This window comes from Equus asinus, chromosome 9 (assembly GCF_041296235.1).
Source record: "Equus asinus isolate D_3611 breed Donkey chromosome 9, EquAss-T2T_v2, whole genome shotgun sequence".
NCBI classification, from domain to species: domain Eukaryota; kingdom Metazoa; phylum Chordata; class Mammalia; order Perissodactyla; family Equidae; genus Equus; species Equus asinus.
This window is the reverse complement of record NC_091798.1, coordinates 30818540-30835086: the sequence shown is the minus strand read 5'-3', so window position 1 is coordinate 30835086 and position 16547 is coordinate 30818540. Positions and strand designations below refer to the sequence as shown.

Sequence of the window (16547 nt, the reverse complement as noted above, 5' to 3'; positions counted from 1 at the left end):
ACCTTCATCTAACACTTTACCTCACACACACCTACTAACATCTTGGTCACATGGTTATCACTAGTTAACTGACAAAGAGAAAACCTAAAATATTGCTCTTATCAGTTTGGCTCAGAAAAAGTCAGCTATCTCAGACTACTGCTGAATATTCAGGAGCTGAGCAGAAAATGTCTAGGCCACCTCTTCCCAAGGTTCATACCAGTCAAACTACAAGATCCTATTCTTGATGTTTCAGCAAACATTAGGGAAAACTAGCTCATTGGCGTGGGTTCTAAAATCCTTTTGTTTGGTATTTTTATTATAATTAAATTTAAGTTTGTAATTATTACAGTATATTCTTCTGCTTGAACCATAATAGTATTGCAAGGACTAGTAGAAATACGAAAATCTCAATGGTATTTGTTGATGGGAAATAAAGAGTAAAAGCAAACCTCCAAAATTCCATTTGTAGGCCATAGGAGCATAAGCACAACCATATGGGAGGAGATAACCAGTCTCTTCCCTTCATATATATTCTTTTTTATTTTCTTGTTATACCTTCCCAAAACAGAGACATTCAACAGTAGTTAGAATGGCCATCTCCAACATTTAAAAAAACTGCACCCCCAATGGGTGAACAAAGTAAAGAGTAGTAACCTAGAGTTCAGCTGAGTAAGCCACTGCGGAGCCTTAAGTGGTGAGGTCTTCCAATTTCAGAGTGATGTGTCTTCAACTTGTATCATCATTTTAGTGGAAAAACATAATTAATTTTGGTGAAATGAGATTCATCTCCCGACAGGATTAGTAACAGCATTCACTGAATTTCACATTCTTCTTTTGTGAACTGTGAAGAAAATGAATGGTAGCTAGAAGATCAATGGGATTCCAACTCCAGCTGCAGATGGAATGATGATATACCAGGACAAAAACACTATATTTTGATTTACAAAGCTAACAGCAGTTTTAAATCTGCAACTTAATTACAGACCAACTACACCACAACCTTTTCAAATGGCAAAAATACAAAAAAGTTAAGTGTTACAAAAATATTTCAGAAAAAGTGCATAGTCTAAGTGCATAGTAAATAAAAGCACTGAAAAATATCTTGCTAGAGGGAGTTCAGCTTGGAAAAGTTATTACCAAAGCTAAACATTTTTATTTTACACAAACTATACTCAAAAATAGCTTTATGAGACTGATTTCTGGCTAAAAGTATCAAAGGGTTTATTAGTCAAGAAACAAATACCTTAACTGACATGAGTGGATAGAAAAGAAACAAAGAAGCTGCCTACCCCCAAAAGTTCATACTCATTAAGATTTCTGCAGTATGATGGTGCTAATATATGCTTTAATGGCAGGATGTGATAATCATGGAATTAATTATTGCTAAAGTAGTTTTCAAATGAAAAAAGGAAAGAAAATAAAACAAATTAAACTTGACACAATCTGACCAAACACGTGTCAAAGTTATTTTACAAAATACCAACATTTAACAATAGGTTTCTGGCAGCATTTTGAGACAAAAGTTCTTTTAATTTATCCTGACATGCTATAAATGAATAAATTACATTACTTAAAGAATTACCGTCAATAAGTTTTTCTTTCTCTTGGGTCAGAAAGAGAACAGAGCCTCATATATGACTGAGAAAGGAAGCGCCAATAACTTACAGAAATGGGTGGGAGCCAGGGAGGGTTCAGTGTCACATGAACCTCACAGGTGTGATACTCTCCAGGGTTAAGAATCAATCTGATCAAAGCCAATTAACAAGGAATTTAAAAGAAAAACTTCGTTTTACAGTTAAACCCTTTAACGCTTTCATTCTTATTCAAAATCAGTCCAGCTGTTAGTCTGAGGCTGCAGGAATTACAATACCAGGTGCTGGTAGCCTCAGCACTAGGTATTGTGCCCGCACGTCATTAAAAAAAGCAAAGTGAAAGAATGCCTTTCCCCTTCAGACCAAAAAAAATTAAATAAAAAAACTTGAAGAAAAGGTATAACACTAAATCTAAAATGATTCGGAAAGGAATATCATGTAACAAATGGCTTGAAGTAGTCTATTAAAAAATTGGGGAGATTTTGATTTCATAGTGAGTCAGCAAGGCATTTTTGTTGTTTAAAAAAAAATCTCATTTCCTTACAGAAACAGTTTTTAGTTTTTAATGAACTTGTAAACAAAAAAGCTCCCATTTCAAAATAAAAACAAAATCCCAGATCATATAGATGTTTACAGTGATTACATTTATCTAAGCAACATACATACATGTTCAGTTGTAAGATGTTAACTAAATTTCTGTGACAAATATGCTTTTTTTTTTTAATACCAAGAACATTATAGAGTTAATGCAGAGTCCTAAGGATAATCTAGTAGTCACTAAGTTTTTCTTAAGTCTTCACTTTAGATGCTGTTATTTCTAGCACAGGTAAGCAGGCAGAGTCTTTCATATGCTCAAACACTGGAATCTTTGGTTGCTACCACATCAGCTGGCTTGCAAACAAGAAGCCAACCATTTTAAGAATGTTTTAAGTGAACAACTTGCAAACCCCAGGGATGGATAAACCCTAAGAATGCACAATTGTGAGCATTTACAACCATCACAACTGTGGCTGAAGACTGTTCATGCCGTTCTTCTGAAATGAGATCTCAAAGCAGTATAGTTCAAAATAAAAGATTTAACAAAAAATTGGCATATGCACGATTTCTCCACCAATTTGCGTGTGTCAACCATTTAGTTAACTTTCCACTTGAAAAAATGCAATAGAAAACTGGACACCATGTTTCACTATCTCAGTTAATATTCACAATTACAGAGGCTACAACTCGGGACAGCATCACCAATGCTGCCCAGAGCCAGTTTATACTGAAATTAAGTTCTTTACACCAAGTAAATGGTTGTCCACAACCACTGGCTAGTGTACATATGAACTAAAATTTCTAGATTTGGGGAGAAACAAATGCTGCTCCAATCATCTGCACTGCTTCTTCTGTTCCTTGATTCATGCTTAGAAACCTGTTTAAAAAAATCAAAACAGAAAAAAGATTATTAAAATTCCAAGTTAAATAATTTTTTTTAAACGACACCCCAAATAGGGAAACTGAGTGGAATTGGGCCAATAATTACTTTAGCATGGTGACTCATGTTAATTTCATCTATTTGAAAATCACTAGCTCAATTTTTTGGGAAAAACATGAAACCTTCCTGTTCTGGATGCCTCTACGTAGGAGTAATGTACAGTGAATTAAAGTCTCCCAGTCAGCATACAAGCCTCAAGCTATAGAACTACAGGTATTTCCAATGAGCCTGTTTTGTTTACTTCTGTATTTCTAGCATCTAGAACATATTATGTGTTCGAATATTTGTCAAATGAATGAAAAACAGATTGCTTTAACAACTAGAATGTATAGTTTTAATTATCCTATGAGCAGGAAGTGCTCTGCACATTTCTGACACAAACGAGGAATGATAAGCTTTAATAATAAATTATCGAAGGCATAATTATCTCAGTTATTCCACTGAACATAAAGCTATTAAGTATATAATTCTTAAACAGAAACCTTAGGTCTTTAAAACTTCTTTACTTCCATCAGTTACATTAAAAATGTTAGGTTTTGTCACTGACTTGAAAGTTAAACAAGTGATGCCTTTTTGGCTTTATTTACTTCTCAAGCCTTGCCACCCTGCATACACTCCCCTCCTCCCCGACAAGTAGACCGCAGGGCTTCCACATAAGGCAGGCTTGAATAGAAGGCTTCAAGTAATATAGCTGCATGCTTCATCTATGCCTGATGGCAGAGAGGAAATATGTCTAACCCTTAGCAATAACATAAAAACCCCATCAGCACCTTCTCATCTAAAGCCCTCCTTTAAGATATCAATGCCTCTTGGTCCACCCCCTTCCAAACTCTTTTAGCTGACCTAAGTATAGCTCATTCTAGCTCACTCTGATCTCTCACTTCTGTAGCACAAACCATGTTTTCGCCAATCATAAACTGCTCCCTTTTTTGTACTTCTCAAACATTTGTTGGACCATCTCCAATGGGCTTTATGGGATACATAAAATACTTCCATAATTTACTTTTCATGCATGTATGCCTTTTTTCCCCAAAGATAATACCACCAAACATTTATATACTATTTCTTGGTAAATATTCTCACTCGTTAACTAGGAGTTTTCCCATTTGAGGTCAGAGTCATCTTTATTCATTTAATCTGCTGTGCTACGCCTGAGAATAAAGACGAAGTGCTGTACTTCTCTGTCTCCCCATAGTGCCTAACAGAGGATGCAAAATAGACCTTTGCTGCCTGTTCAAGTACTAAGTTCATAAACCAAACGCCAAAAATGATAACGAAACTTTGTGAAAAGGTATTTTACCACAAGGAATATTATCTATTTGATATAAATTATTATACAGGATTAGCTAGGTAAGCATAAAAAGAAAAGGTTGTCAAATCAAACCTTAAAGATCTGACCAAATTCTGTAACCTAATTCCAACTTTAAAATACAGAATATTTTAAAGCAAATTAAAACTATGGATAAGCTAAATAAAGTAACCCTAACCCCAATGAGCAGTTGGTTTCAAGTTCTGCAACTATTCTTAAATACGATAAAAAGAATAATGTTTTCGCAACTACGAAAATTGCTGGGTTTTCTTTTACCATAGCTTGCTTACACAATTACATTATATTGGATAATTTACTTTGCTGAATATCCAAGTAGCTCTAAAACAGAAACCATTGCCACTGAGAATAAAAAGGAAACATTAGTTCTTTGTCAGTCAAAACATTAGAAAACTCCTGTGTCTTTAATAGGGATAAGAATTATATCTGTTCATCTTTTAATGTGATATATGAGCAGTTGCTGGGTCATTTGATGATTACAATTACTTAGGGATTCGTTAAAGGCTAGCCTAACAATATTCCTGGCAGAATACAGCAGTCAAATCCAGATTTAACTCTTCAGATTGGCCAAGGTAGGATACTCCACCCAGGGATCAATGCTTCTCCAGTCCTAAGATGTTAGTGAAGTTTGTTTAGGAAAAAATCTCAATAAGAGCATTCAGCAGGTATTCAACATTCAATCTTCAAGTACTAAGCATTCTTTTCCCCAGGGTGCATTAGTCCTTGGTTTTCATCTCGTAGTTTAGGTGGCATCTCTTGGCTTCTGAAAGTCCAAAAACCCATCTTCACTGCAACAACAGTTAAAATAAGGAATGAATGCCTTTGTTCCTAAAAAAGAGGGGAGGGGGGGAAAAGGTTAAAATAGTGTTGGAGGATTAATGTGACGATTTAGGAGTTAATAGCTACACTTAAGTTTCTTTTCAAATCTGCAAAAGGAAAAAAAATGTTTATTTTTATATAACTAATCAGGAGATTCTAATCCTCAATGTGAAAAGTATATATCTGCTCCTATTTGTGAGTTAACTTCAGATGTCCCTAAACTTTTTTAATAGAACTGTAAACTAGTTCGAAGGGATACTTATGTAATACTAAGGCTTGGAAGTTTGTGATGGGCTTTTGAAATTTAGGACCCTCTCATAGTATATGAAAAGACGTAACTTTTTAAAAGTAATTTTGAATATAATATTCATATTCACTATATAATGCCATTTATATTAATTAACTTTTCCTAGAACACACTTGTGTGGTTGTTTTGGTCGCACAGAATCAGAATCAAGCTTGGAGAATTTTGAATCAGATTGGCAGTATAAATGTTAAAGAAAAACAATACAGTTAACTCTTTTTTCTCCACAGAAACTAACAAAGTATTAAGTTGGGAAAGATAAAGGAAATAAATTTTATTTTTTTATCACTACAAATAAGATAATGACAACTTAAGTATAGCAGGTACACATCATCCCTGAACATCCCTGAAGAGCATTACAGAAACAGACTGCTGATCTGATTTCTTTTGTCTTCCCTATTACAGAATTCACTCTCCCACAGATTTCTGAGGTTGCTGAATTTTAAAATACCTGTTACAACTGATTCCTTCGCCAACTGGTGGATGGTCTGCATTCTACACCACCGAGTCACAGCAACACTGTATTCTTCTAGGTCTTCCAACTGCTGTGGTATCATCCAGACAATCTCACAAGTTGTAAAGTTTGACAGGTCCAACAAGCCTTAGAGACGTGGGCTTCAGACCACCACAAATCGACTCTTGCATACTCATCTTCACTTCCCGTTGGGTTACTTAGTTCTTTTCTCTCCGGCTTTATTGTCCAGTGAAAAAAGCTGACAAAAATTTCAGCAAACAAATGCAGCTCCTTGGTACTTCTCTGGATTGAATGTATTCAGAGCAGATCAGTCTCTCCAGATATTTCAAGGTCTTCCCCTGTGATTTGGGTTACGTTGCTGAGTGACCAGCCACGTTCCTAGCAGCAATTGGTGAAGTCAGAAAAAGTTAAGCTAGACATAAATGGCAGGTGAAGCCCAGTAAATACTGGAAGGTAATTCAAGGAAGACCATGGACATGGATAGGATAATGTGATGGAAAAATACTTCTAATCTCTTAAATGTCAACAATTTGACAACCACATATACTATTATGATAAAACTACGCTTAGTATTGATGGCTGGAGTAGTGAACAGATGGGTTAAGATGATGAGAATAGCAGAATTATGTGAGGATCCACCTTTGGCTTCACTACCTTCTGAAATTCTCCCCATCTCTGCCCTCAACTAAAGAAACGGTGAACTTAACCGGATTCTGAATGTCCTAAAAATATTTCCTTTTTCTGTACTGCTTCTTAAACATCTTGAAAAGTACTTTCCTAATAATCACATATAAAAGGAGTGAAGTGCATTTGGAAATTTGTTAGACGTGAATCTTTTATTTTTCTCCTTACCATGTACGAAAACAGTAACTATAATTCTGTGGTACTTGAGCACTGAAAACTAGTATAGATCATAGAGGGCAGTAGGAGAAATGCCTGTTTCTTAGTCTTTTGATGGGCTTTGGAATGGAATATATCAAAAGACCTTTTCTTTAGAAAAGTAATTAGGTTGCCTACTACATTTAATAAAGCCTATCTCAGTTAAGTCAGACTTTGAAGAAACTTAGATATTTGCTTAGTGAAGTGCAAAAACAACTTTCCATGTAAGAAACATTAGATACAGATTTTTCGAAAATAAAGATAACCATATAAAATATATTAGTGAATGCCACCGCCTGGGGATTTTTCCAGGAATGGTATTCCTGCAATATAGAGATCTACTTGGTGAAGATTCACTTAAGAAACTGAACTATCTGCAGTGAAAACCTCTGAATACATAACTCTGTGAATCACAAATGATCCGATGTATTAAAAAAACACCTACAAAAATTTTAACCAGAAAAATCTAATATGCTATTTTCATCATCACTGAAAGGATTTCTTGTAATCAATGAATTATTGAGCTGCATGACCTCTTCCGTGAATGAAATGCTACTGTAGTGGATCCTAAGAGAGTAGGCTTCTAAATACTCTTATTACTCAGAGTTTGGAATCAAGAGTAAGTAGCCTAGAGAAATTGTTTTCAAACTTCATAGGAGATTTCTTAATGGACGACCCAGATAATAAGGCTGGGGTAGAGGTTAGGGGAACAGGCTCCCTGTACTTACTTCATGAGCCACCCTCAAACTTGCTATGCTTTCATGGCTTTATATATAGGGGGTTTTGTCTAAGACTTTTTTGGGGGCACTAAGTTCTATATCCAAAATAAAACAGCTGTTTATAACAAGTCAAAGACAAAAAAGAATTTTGTTGTTTGTATTCTATGGAATGGCACATTTTAATAGGAAGAAGTATTTTGTTTGGAGTCAAAATATGCCACCTGGAAATGCATCTGTGACAGTTGTCAGTCAATGCTATGTGCTACGTTTCACGAAAAGTCCAATTTTTCAAAATTTTACAAGTGTGTGTTTATGTAACAATTTGTATATCTCCTCTGTGTAATGCTATGAAATTTTTCTGATTTTAACTTGCTTCTACGAAAAATAGCTACAATACAAAATAAGGATTAAACTTAAGTTTAATTACAATTTTTTCCCAAGGAAACATACTAACTCAGTGGATCCAACTTCTCATCTTTAAGACCTGGATAAAGCAGGACAAAAATTCTGCTTGTTTATTAAGTAAGAGACACAATAAACTAACAATGGAACTAGTTCAAAATACGGTAATTCTTTCTGAAGGCTGCTGAATGCCTGAAGTAAACTGTTGTAGGTCAGATGAGATTTCAATCTAATTTTAGTTCTAGAAACTGCAACTCGTGATGATCCTATTATCCCAGCTAGCTTTAGGAAAAAACTGGTTTCATTTTGTGAGAAAAAGCAAATACTATAGTTGTCAGCTGTAACAAGTCCTCAGTTTAGAGACTCTACCTGATCTTAGGACCATTTCTCAGCAACAGTAGTTACCTATCTCATTAAGAACTTCTTGGCACTATGATTAGATATACAATGATTAAAACACTCAAAAGGGGCAACTAAGTCCCAACTGAGATGCACAGGCAGACCAGTGTGTAAGCACCAGTGTTTGCTATCCTGAGGTGAAATTTCATCATCTAAGAACCTCACTATATTAAACCTTCAACTGTGAATCCTTCCCAAATACAGAAACATGGAAGAGACGCATCTCAACTTGATTCATAACAGATGAGCTGCTGGGATGAGGATGACATCAGTTAATTATACTTCTTGAAAAGTATCCTCAGATTAGTCTATTTTTAAATTACAAAATTGTTTAACTACAACATTAAAAATATGGACCAAAGAAGACCAAGTTCAGACTAGAGCAGTCATTCAGAAATTAAATAATCAGAAACCAAAAACCAAACCTTATCTGCCCACCACTTCCACAAAGTAGGCAGGTATCAGGAGGTAAGCCCCAGAAACAGGAAAAGAAAAACAAACAAGAAACACGACACAAACACAGGAGTTGAACTGTGTGGCAGCAGTGTAAGAAATGGAGCTGCGCCCTGGCAGTTCTACTCCTCAGTAGCACCAGGGGTGCCAGAGAAAGACAGAAAGGAAACAGACTAGCAGTTCAATGGCATTGGCCCCAGTTTTCTTCAATATGCGAGGCCTAACTGCAGAATTCCATTCCACAATGGACCCCTAGACCCTGAATATTTGCAAGATTTTTAAAAATAAAGCCAAAAACAACAAAAGAATTATTTTGAAATTATGAACAACATAGTTAAATAGCAACTAAAAGAGAGATTTTTTTTTTGTGACTAGGAAATTTGCGTCGAGCTTTTCAGTTATTTGAGCATTTGAGAGAGTAAACAAGATGCTCTGGAACTGAGAAGATAGACACTTTGGGGGCAATGCCAGACTCACCTCTTGAAATCAGATAATGTTCACAATTTTCCATTTTAAATACAAAGGCATTAACATGCAGAAAAAATTCTTAACACTGTTAGTCTGAAAGAAAGTCAAAATACCATGGCTAACCAGATTCATTATTAAAAATCAACAAGTGTTAGGTCTAGGATTTTGGATTGATTGATTATACCATATTCCCAACACCAAATGTTTATTTTGGAAAAGGTTAATGAATGAGTAAAAAAGATGCAGCTGTTAAAAATGACCCAAAATCCCAAGAGAAATGATACTATACACACATATATGTATATACAAATACATATACATATATATATGAACAAGGACATTTGGGTTTAAAGTTAGTAGTCAAATTTTCCAAGGACGTCTTTTTTTTAAAACAAGAGCCAAATTTTCATGTATTTTAAAACCACCTCCTCGATCTAACACTGTTATAAATGAATGAATTACCCAATTTTGCGTTCAATTTTTTTCCCTGTAACGTCACTTGGTTCTTGGCTACTAACCTTTCATGTTACTCTTGGTTTTGTCAGTTTGCTTGCCTGTGGGGGTTTGGGCCTGCTGACCCTGCCCACTTGAAGAGGCTGCCTGTTGTGCTGCTTTCTGCTTTAACATTGTCCAATCAAATGTGTAGTCATATTGGTGGTTCAGGGTCCTGGAAAATATAAAGTTATATATACCAATCCTGCAATAAGAGTCCAGTTATATATTCTACTGAACTTTCAAAACAGTGAGGGCACTTTTTTTAAGAAAAAGAAGATTTTTCTATTAAGTGTGGTAGTTTCTAAAAGATTTCCTTCCCTACTGATGAATTTCATTTTAACTGTTCAGTTAATTAATTCTACTTTTTACATGTCACGATTAGAGGAAAATGTCAGCACTTTGGTCTACTGTATTCAATAAGAGTAAATCCTCTCCTTTTTCAAAAAGAAGCCGCCTTTAAACTTCCTTGCAAGAGGCAGGAGAGTGGGAATGAAAGGCAGCATGACAAACAAATACACTGAGTCAAGATGTCAATTATCTAGGGAGATATTCACAGGAGGTACCTCCTAAAAACAAATCAGAGTAGGTATGGGACTGAAAGTTTGTGAGGGAGATGTCCATGCTGGTGGCTTAGGAAGACTCTTCTGTGGTTAGAGACTCACTCCACATTCTTATTCTCTTCCACCTAAGATTTCAAACCACACGTACTCTATTTTCCCCCTTTGTTCAAGACCAATTCTGGGTTGCACCTAGGGAACCGTAGAGTTTGGGCCTGCCTCCACACTACCACAGACTCTGTAACTGTTCGATATTTTAACTGTTTTTCATTTTGGTAGTGAATTGGGTTCTATACCAAAGTTAGAGAGTTCCAAGGGCCACCAACAGTCACTTTTATCTACTGTAAATTGCAATTATTGTGGAAAAGTTAGATTCCACTTTGAGTTTGATTCAACTGATTTTCTATCCCAAACTAAAATATTTTCAAGCACATCTGCACACTGCACAATGGAAAAATGCCAAACTCATAGTTTCCTAAAATTTTATTCATATCGGTTAGATCCACTTTCATCTGCTCCTTGTCAGAAGAGAATGTCTGATGGATTTAACTAATTTCCCTCACCTAGTTTACAGTCTTAAGAACACCTTAAAAACTGACCTGAAAAGAATGCGGAATAGCTGCCTCAGATACATGTAATCCGGGGCTTCCTCAAAGCGCAGCCCACGACAATAGTTTAAGTACATGGCAAATTCTGCAGGAAATCCCTAAAGTTTAAGAGTTAAAACACAAAGTAAAAGAACAAAAAACTTACTTTAAGATAGAAAAATAAACGTTATTTAAATACAAACAAAAACCTATTTGAGGAGGGTATTTTACTACTTTGCCAGAAGACCTGAAAACTAAAATATTAAGCTATGACTTGGTATCCTCATAAATTTAATAAAATTTCATCGTCCTAACCACTTGATTACATACAGTATCTTTTATTACTGGTAAAGGAAATATGCCCTTTTCCTACAGTATTATGTTCTTATATAACTTAGGTACCCCACTTGTTCATTTACTATTTTATCAATGTCTAATAATTCGATGGCAACAATGAAAAACGGCAAAATAGAGGCCAGCAATGCTCTTTGCCAGAACAGGACAATGAACAGTATTCTCTCCCCACTCTGAAATTACTCTTTTTTTTATAATAGTAGTATATACCTATAAAAACAAAAAACTAAAATCACCAAGAGTGTAGCCATACAAAGCAACCACTGTCGTGATTACAGATCAATCCAATGCTTTGTCCTATGAAGAGAGTGAGTTGGTCTTTTCTTTCTTCTGTAACTGTTACCACATCGCATATATAATATATTGTTTTTTTCCATTAACATTATATTGCAAGCATCCTCCTATGCTATTTCCAATCTCTTCATAAGCTACTGAATGGCTGTATAATATTTGACCTAGTGAACACATTATAATTAACTTGTTCCCTGTAATTAGAAATGTAGGGATTCCAATTTTTTCTATTATGAACTTGCTTTTTTACATGTATTACAAATGGAGTTAACCACAAATGAAAGTCTAATAGCATAGTTCATGTGTTACCCCCTTATGCAAACAGGCAAAACCTTACCAAAAGAAAACTACCAATATCATAAGCATTAAAGATATAAAATAAGAAGTACCACTGAACCACGAGACTGAAAACAATGTCACTACTTTATAGGAATACCTAATATTTCTGTGTTAATCGTACCCTGACTCAATTATATGTGGTTAATCCAGAAAGACAGACATGGCTCACAATGTCTAGGTCAAAATTAAGACACAGCCCACAAGCAAAGAATCTACTAAATTCCCTTTCCCATCCTATAAAAATGGATGACTTTTCCAATAAACAAAATGAATTTTTCCATTGTATGGAAATAGTAGTGTACAGAAAATACACTTTGCTTCCTGAAGTATACAGATTTTACAGTTATTTGGGTGGACTATAACATATGAACATTTTATTCATTAACCTAAAATGTATTTCATAACTTTAAAAAAAAAATCCCAAAGAGTTTCAGGAAACATCAGTCTCCCACTCCATCCCCTTCTTTATCGCAGAGATGCAGAAAAGGGAAAAAGCAAATTTGTGCATGGGGATACACATGAAGACCTCACCATTTCTCCCCTTCCACAAAGTATTACTTCAACTTATGCTGATTTCTCCCTTCTATCACTCAACTATATAATTATATACTGTTTTCTAATTATTTCAAGTATGCAACTGTTGTCTCAAAGACAACCACGTAGTCCTCTTTCTACGGAAGAGACCATGGTCATTCATCATGACACATCTCTATTCTCAACTCACACGCCTCTCTCTCCGTGAAGTTTGAGATTGCAGAGAAATGAGCCTGATTCAAACTGTCAACTATGTTGTCAGACAATCACTATTTTGAATTGTTCTGATCTGCCTGCCTTTGTTTCCCTACTCTTTGATGTGCCAATTGCTGACATCCTTTCTTCTCTAACACCACTTTAGGGATAAGGAGGATATTTCTTAATTTAATTTTCTTCATAAACTAGTGAGGTTCTAGTAGAAACGTTTACCTGACCTCTTATTTTTCCTCCAATTTTAAATAGAATATAAGGGCCCAAACCAATCAGAAAAATGAACGTTTATTCAAAATGATTCATATGTTCAAGCCATTCTTAAAGATACTTAGAATCATCAAAAACTAAATTTAAAATGGTAAATAGCTAGCTACTTAACAGGACGTTTAAGTTCCAGGGCTGGCAAGTAAAATGTTCCTTTTTGTTCTTGGATTATTTATATTTTTTTTAAAAATACTCACTATGCACACTTACCTTACATAAAACTTCAACAGGAGTGGACATCTTCTTTTCACTAATCTTTTCATATTTTTGTTTCTTTGTTGCAGCCTGAGGAAAATAAGAATTAAACCACAAAGACATACTAAATACTACTGAGAAGAACCTTATTAGTTTAAAACACTAGACATAAATGTAAACTTGAGATTCAAGAGAAATCACAACCTCGAGTTAATGAGAAATCAAAGTACAATATATTTAAAAAGTTTTTTTCTAAACTGTTAGCTTTTTATATGAGTTTCTACTTTTAGAACATTTTTAGCTATTGGGAAGGGTGAGTCTAAGTATCAAAATTATGATTTAAGTAAAAATGAGTGAAGTCAAATTTGAAATGAGTTTTCTTAGCCCATATTCAACAAAAAGGGAAAGGTATAGACCGCTCAAAACAAAAAAAGTGCCCATGATTTAGTGACATTATTAACTCATTTTAAGTCAAAATATCTATCCAATGTAAAAACATTCATATTGTGTAAAGCCACCCACACAAGCATTGAGCAATTTGTCTAGCTCACAGATGCTGAATAAATAGAGGAAACATTTTCCTTTAAAGGAACAATAAAGTATCAAAATAGCCATTAAATTCTAGGGCGCAGTGACTTATTAACACACAAACACTTACAAAAACTAATGGTGAAACTCCTAGTTAACAGAAACAAAATATTAGGATAATTAAATAATATAGTTAGTAATACTGGATAAACTAGTTTTACTGTACATAAAAGCATACATTTTCAATATAATGGCAACATATGAAAATGCGAAGAGTCTCCATCTATCTTAGGCCATGTCAACTTTCATCCAAATAAAACTACTGGTTACCAATGGGTACCTGCTTACTGTCCCAAAGGAAACTGTTTTTCAGTTATGACTGTGGGATTCTATTAACTTAATTCTTACTGAAACAATCAGATTTTATTTTCTCAATAAAAGATAAAAATAAATTAAAGTTAGTTCATTCTCAGAAAACCTCATATTTGAAAAGGACCTTAAAGGTCATCTTTAATAGGTATTTTTATTTTTAAAACGAAACAAAAAACTGATAGTCTTCATCTGGTTTACCTTCAGTCCTTGCCATGGCAGGCTGGTTCTATTAAAATACATCAAAACATATCCTAATGATTCCATGTCATCTCGGCGACTAGAAAGGAAACGTAAATTTATGAGCTGGAATTATTATAGAAACCATGTGAAAGAAAGCCAGGTACACAAGAAGACATTTTCCCAAGCAGGAGAGGGAGCAATTTGGTGTTTTGTGCAAGAAGGTACACAAAGGTAATAAAAAAGTTCATAATGAGTTATTTCTAAACAAAATTTTCTCAAAGAAGCCAAAATTATAAAATCCAACACAGTCCTGCAATTTAATTTTTAAAGAGCAAAAGGATTTGGCTAAACAACCTTCCAAATAAGGTCAACAAAGACGGAAGAGGCAAGGAGCAGGACACATAGAAGTTTTACAAAAGCTCATAAAAAATAACTTCAGGGATGAAATAAATTAACATTTGAAAGCTAATTAAACATCTATACGTATATGTATACATATACACACATACATATATATCCAGACACACGTATTTAAGGACTGCTGATATTCTGGCTTACAGGAAATGTGAAACTACAGTTTAACCCAGGGTATTCAGATATTTTAAAAATAACTAGTATATTCTTCCCCAAAACTCAACTTGCATCATTACAGTATATAAGCCCAAGATCAGTATTAAGAAAATAAGTACTGTCTTCAGCTGCAAAACTAAACATCAACACAAACTACATTTATGCTTCTAACTTTCCATCACACAATCTTTTTTCCCCAAGAGACAACTTTCAACCAAGAAAACAAAAAGGCCTCATTTAATCAGCTCCTCTGTACTAGCTAAAACAGTGGGTAAAAGGATTAATAAGCATCCCTGAAATCCTCAGACAAGAGACATCTTTAGATACTGTAGGAAACTAATTAAAATATTTCAAAAACCCATTAATGGCTTTCGCTATGGATATGATAAACACATTCAATCTTCAAACTCACCTCTGTTCAATACCAAGATGTGCATTGATGCTAGCATATCGGGCAGTGCCAGTGAGATTTTTATCTTCTCTGTATGGTATGTGTTGCCTTGTCCTGTTATCTCTGTACTTTTTGGCCAAACCAAAATCAATAAGGAATAACTTTAAAAGAAAATAAACAGACATTAGATTTCCAAGCTTGTTCAATTAAAATGTTTCTTGTTCATTAAATGGCATCTATTCTATTTTGTTCAATTATATCAAAATAAAGTATAAGCAGAAGAGAAATGAATAAACTTAACATTCCAGTAAGCTTTCACTTTTCTTCATCAATAAACCAAGTTAAAAAATACAGTTAGATCAAGTGGTTGTTCCTTGTCGGCTGAACAATTTCACAGGCCCAGTTCATTCATTATACACTCGGGAACCTGTCTTTAGAAAAATAGTGGAGAAATGTATATATGCTTGACAGCAGAGTTGACAAGTGTGCTGTCAGCCATAATGAAATCTGACAGCCTGTTACTACTGGTAAACAAGCAGCATGAGGTTTCAAGAACTAGACATAAGCTATCAGGAACTCTTCCATTCTACAAAGGCCATTCTTTAAGTAGGCCAACAAATGCTTACCTAAAATAAGACAACTGAAAGTTTGATACTGATAACAAAATCCAGATATTTTTATTAACAAAAAATAAGTATTTTTAAAACAAGCATGCATTATGTTCTAATACTTCCCAATTGACATTTATGCTTAAACTTCTGGAAAGCCTAACAAGTTTATCTAAGATCTTAAAAAGGTACTTCATTATTTAAATCAAGGTGGCTCACAAGTAGCAGTTTAAGTAAGCTAACTAAAAACCAAACTAGTGTCTTAGAACAAAATGTTCTGTGCTATCTTATTTATATGGTACACAGGGAATAAGATCTTGTTCATAATGCAGCTAATTTTTTAAAGTAATTTAGGTTTACTCTCCATGATTAAAACCTTTAAAAGAAAAAGAAACGAACGAACAAAACTACTTTTTGACCAAAAAACTCCAATATATTCATATTTACCCACCTTCTAAAGCAAAACAAATCATCTTAAAATTTTAGCCTTTATCATAAGTCTACAAAGACTATCGAGCAAGGCCAGTTTATGCACCCTTACAATCCATAGCCCTAGATCATTTTTTTTCTAGTTATGCCTAAATTCTGTAGTTTTTTCATTAGGCTGACATTGGGTCCCTTCTGCTATAGCTTATAACCTGTGATAAGGTGGAAAACCCAACCACCTAATCTGTTAAGGTTTGTGTCAAAATATAAACAAAGCAAGTTATTAATTTAGGTGAAACAGATGTGACCAAGTGCCTCTCTTAGTTATATGTTGAACAGGAAAGGCA

The 16547-nt window shown here is 34.5% G+C and overlaps 1 protein-coding gene across 7 annotated transcripts in view; it reads right to left on the bottom strand.

Annotated features, from left to right (window-relative positions):
• Positions 1–503: 503 nt before the first annotated feature.
• The window catches only part of CSNK1A1 (casein kinase 1 alpha 1), a 50895-nt gene continuing 34851 nt past the window's right edge, over positions 504–16547 (bottom strand). For 2 of the 7 annotated variants that reach the window (XM_014852601.3, XM_070517209.1), the window contains 6 exons: positions 15188–15327; positions 14224–14302; positions 13141–13215; positions 10948–11054; positions 9851–9963; positions 504–2988 (listed from right to left, as the gene is read on the bottom strand). In XM_014852601.3, coding sequence (XP_014708087.1) covers positions 2981–2988; positions 9851–9963; positions 10948–11054; positions 13141–13215; positions 14224–14302; positions 15188–15327 — 522 coding nt within the window. In that variant the 3' untranslated portion in view covers positions 504–2980. Of the gene's footprint in view, positions 2989–3365; positions 5207–5952; positions 6355–9809; positions 9964–10947; positions 11055–13140; positions 13216–14223; positions 14303–15187; positions 15328–16547 lie in introns of those variants that run through there. The other 5 variants (XM_014852603.3, XM_014852599.3, XR_001399871.3 and 2 more) reach the window with 4 other exon arrangements.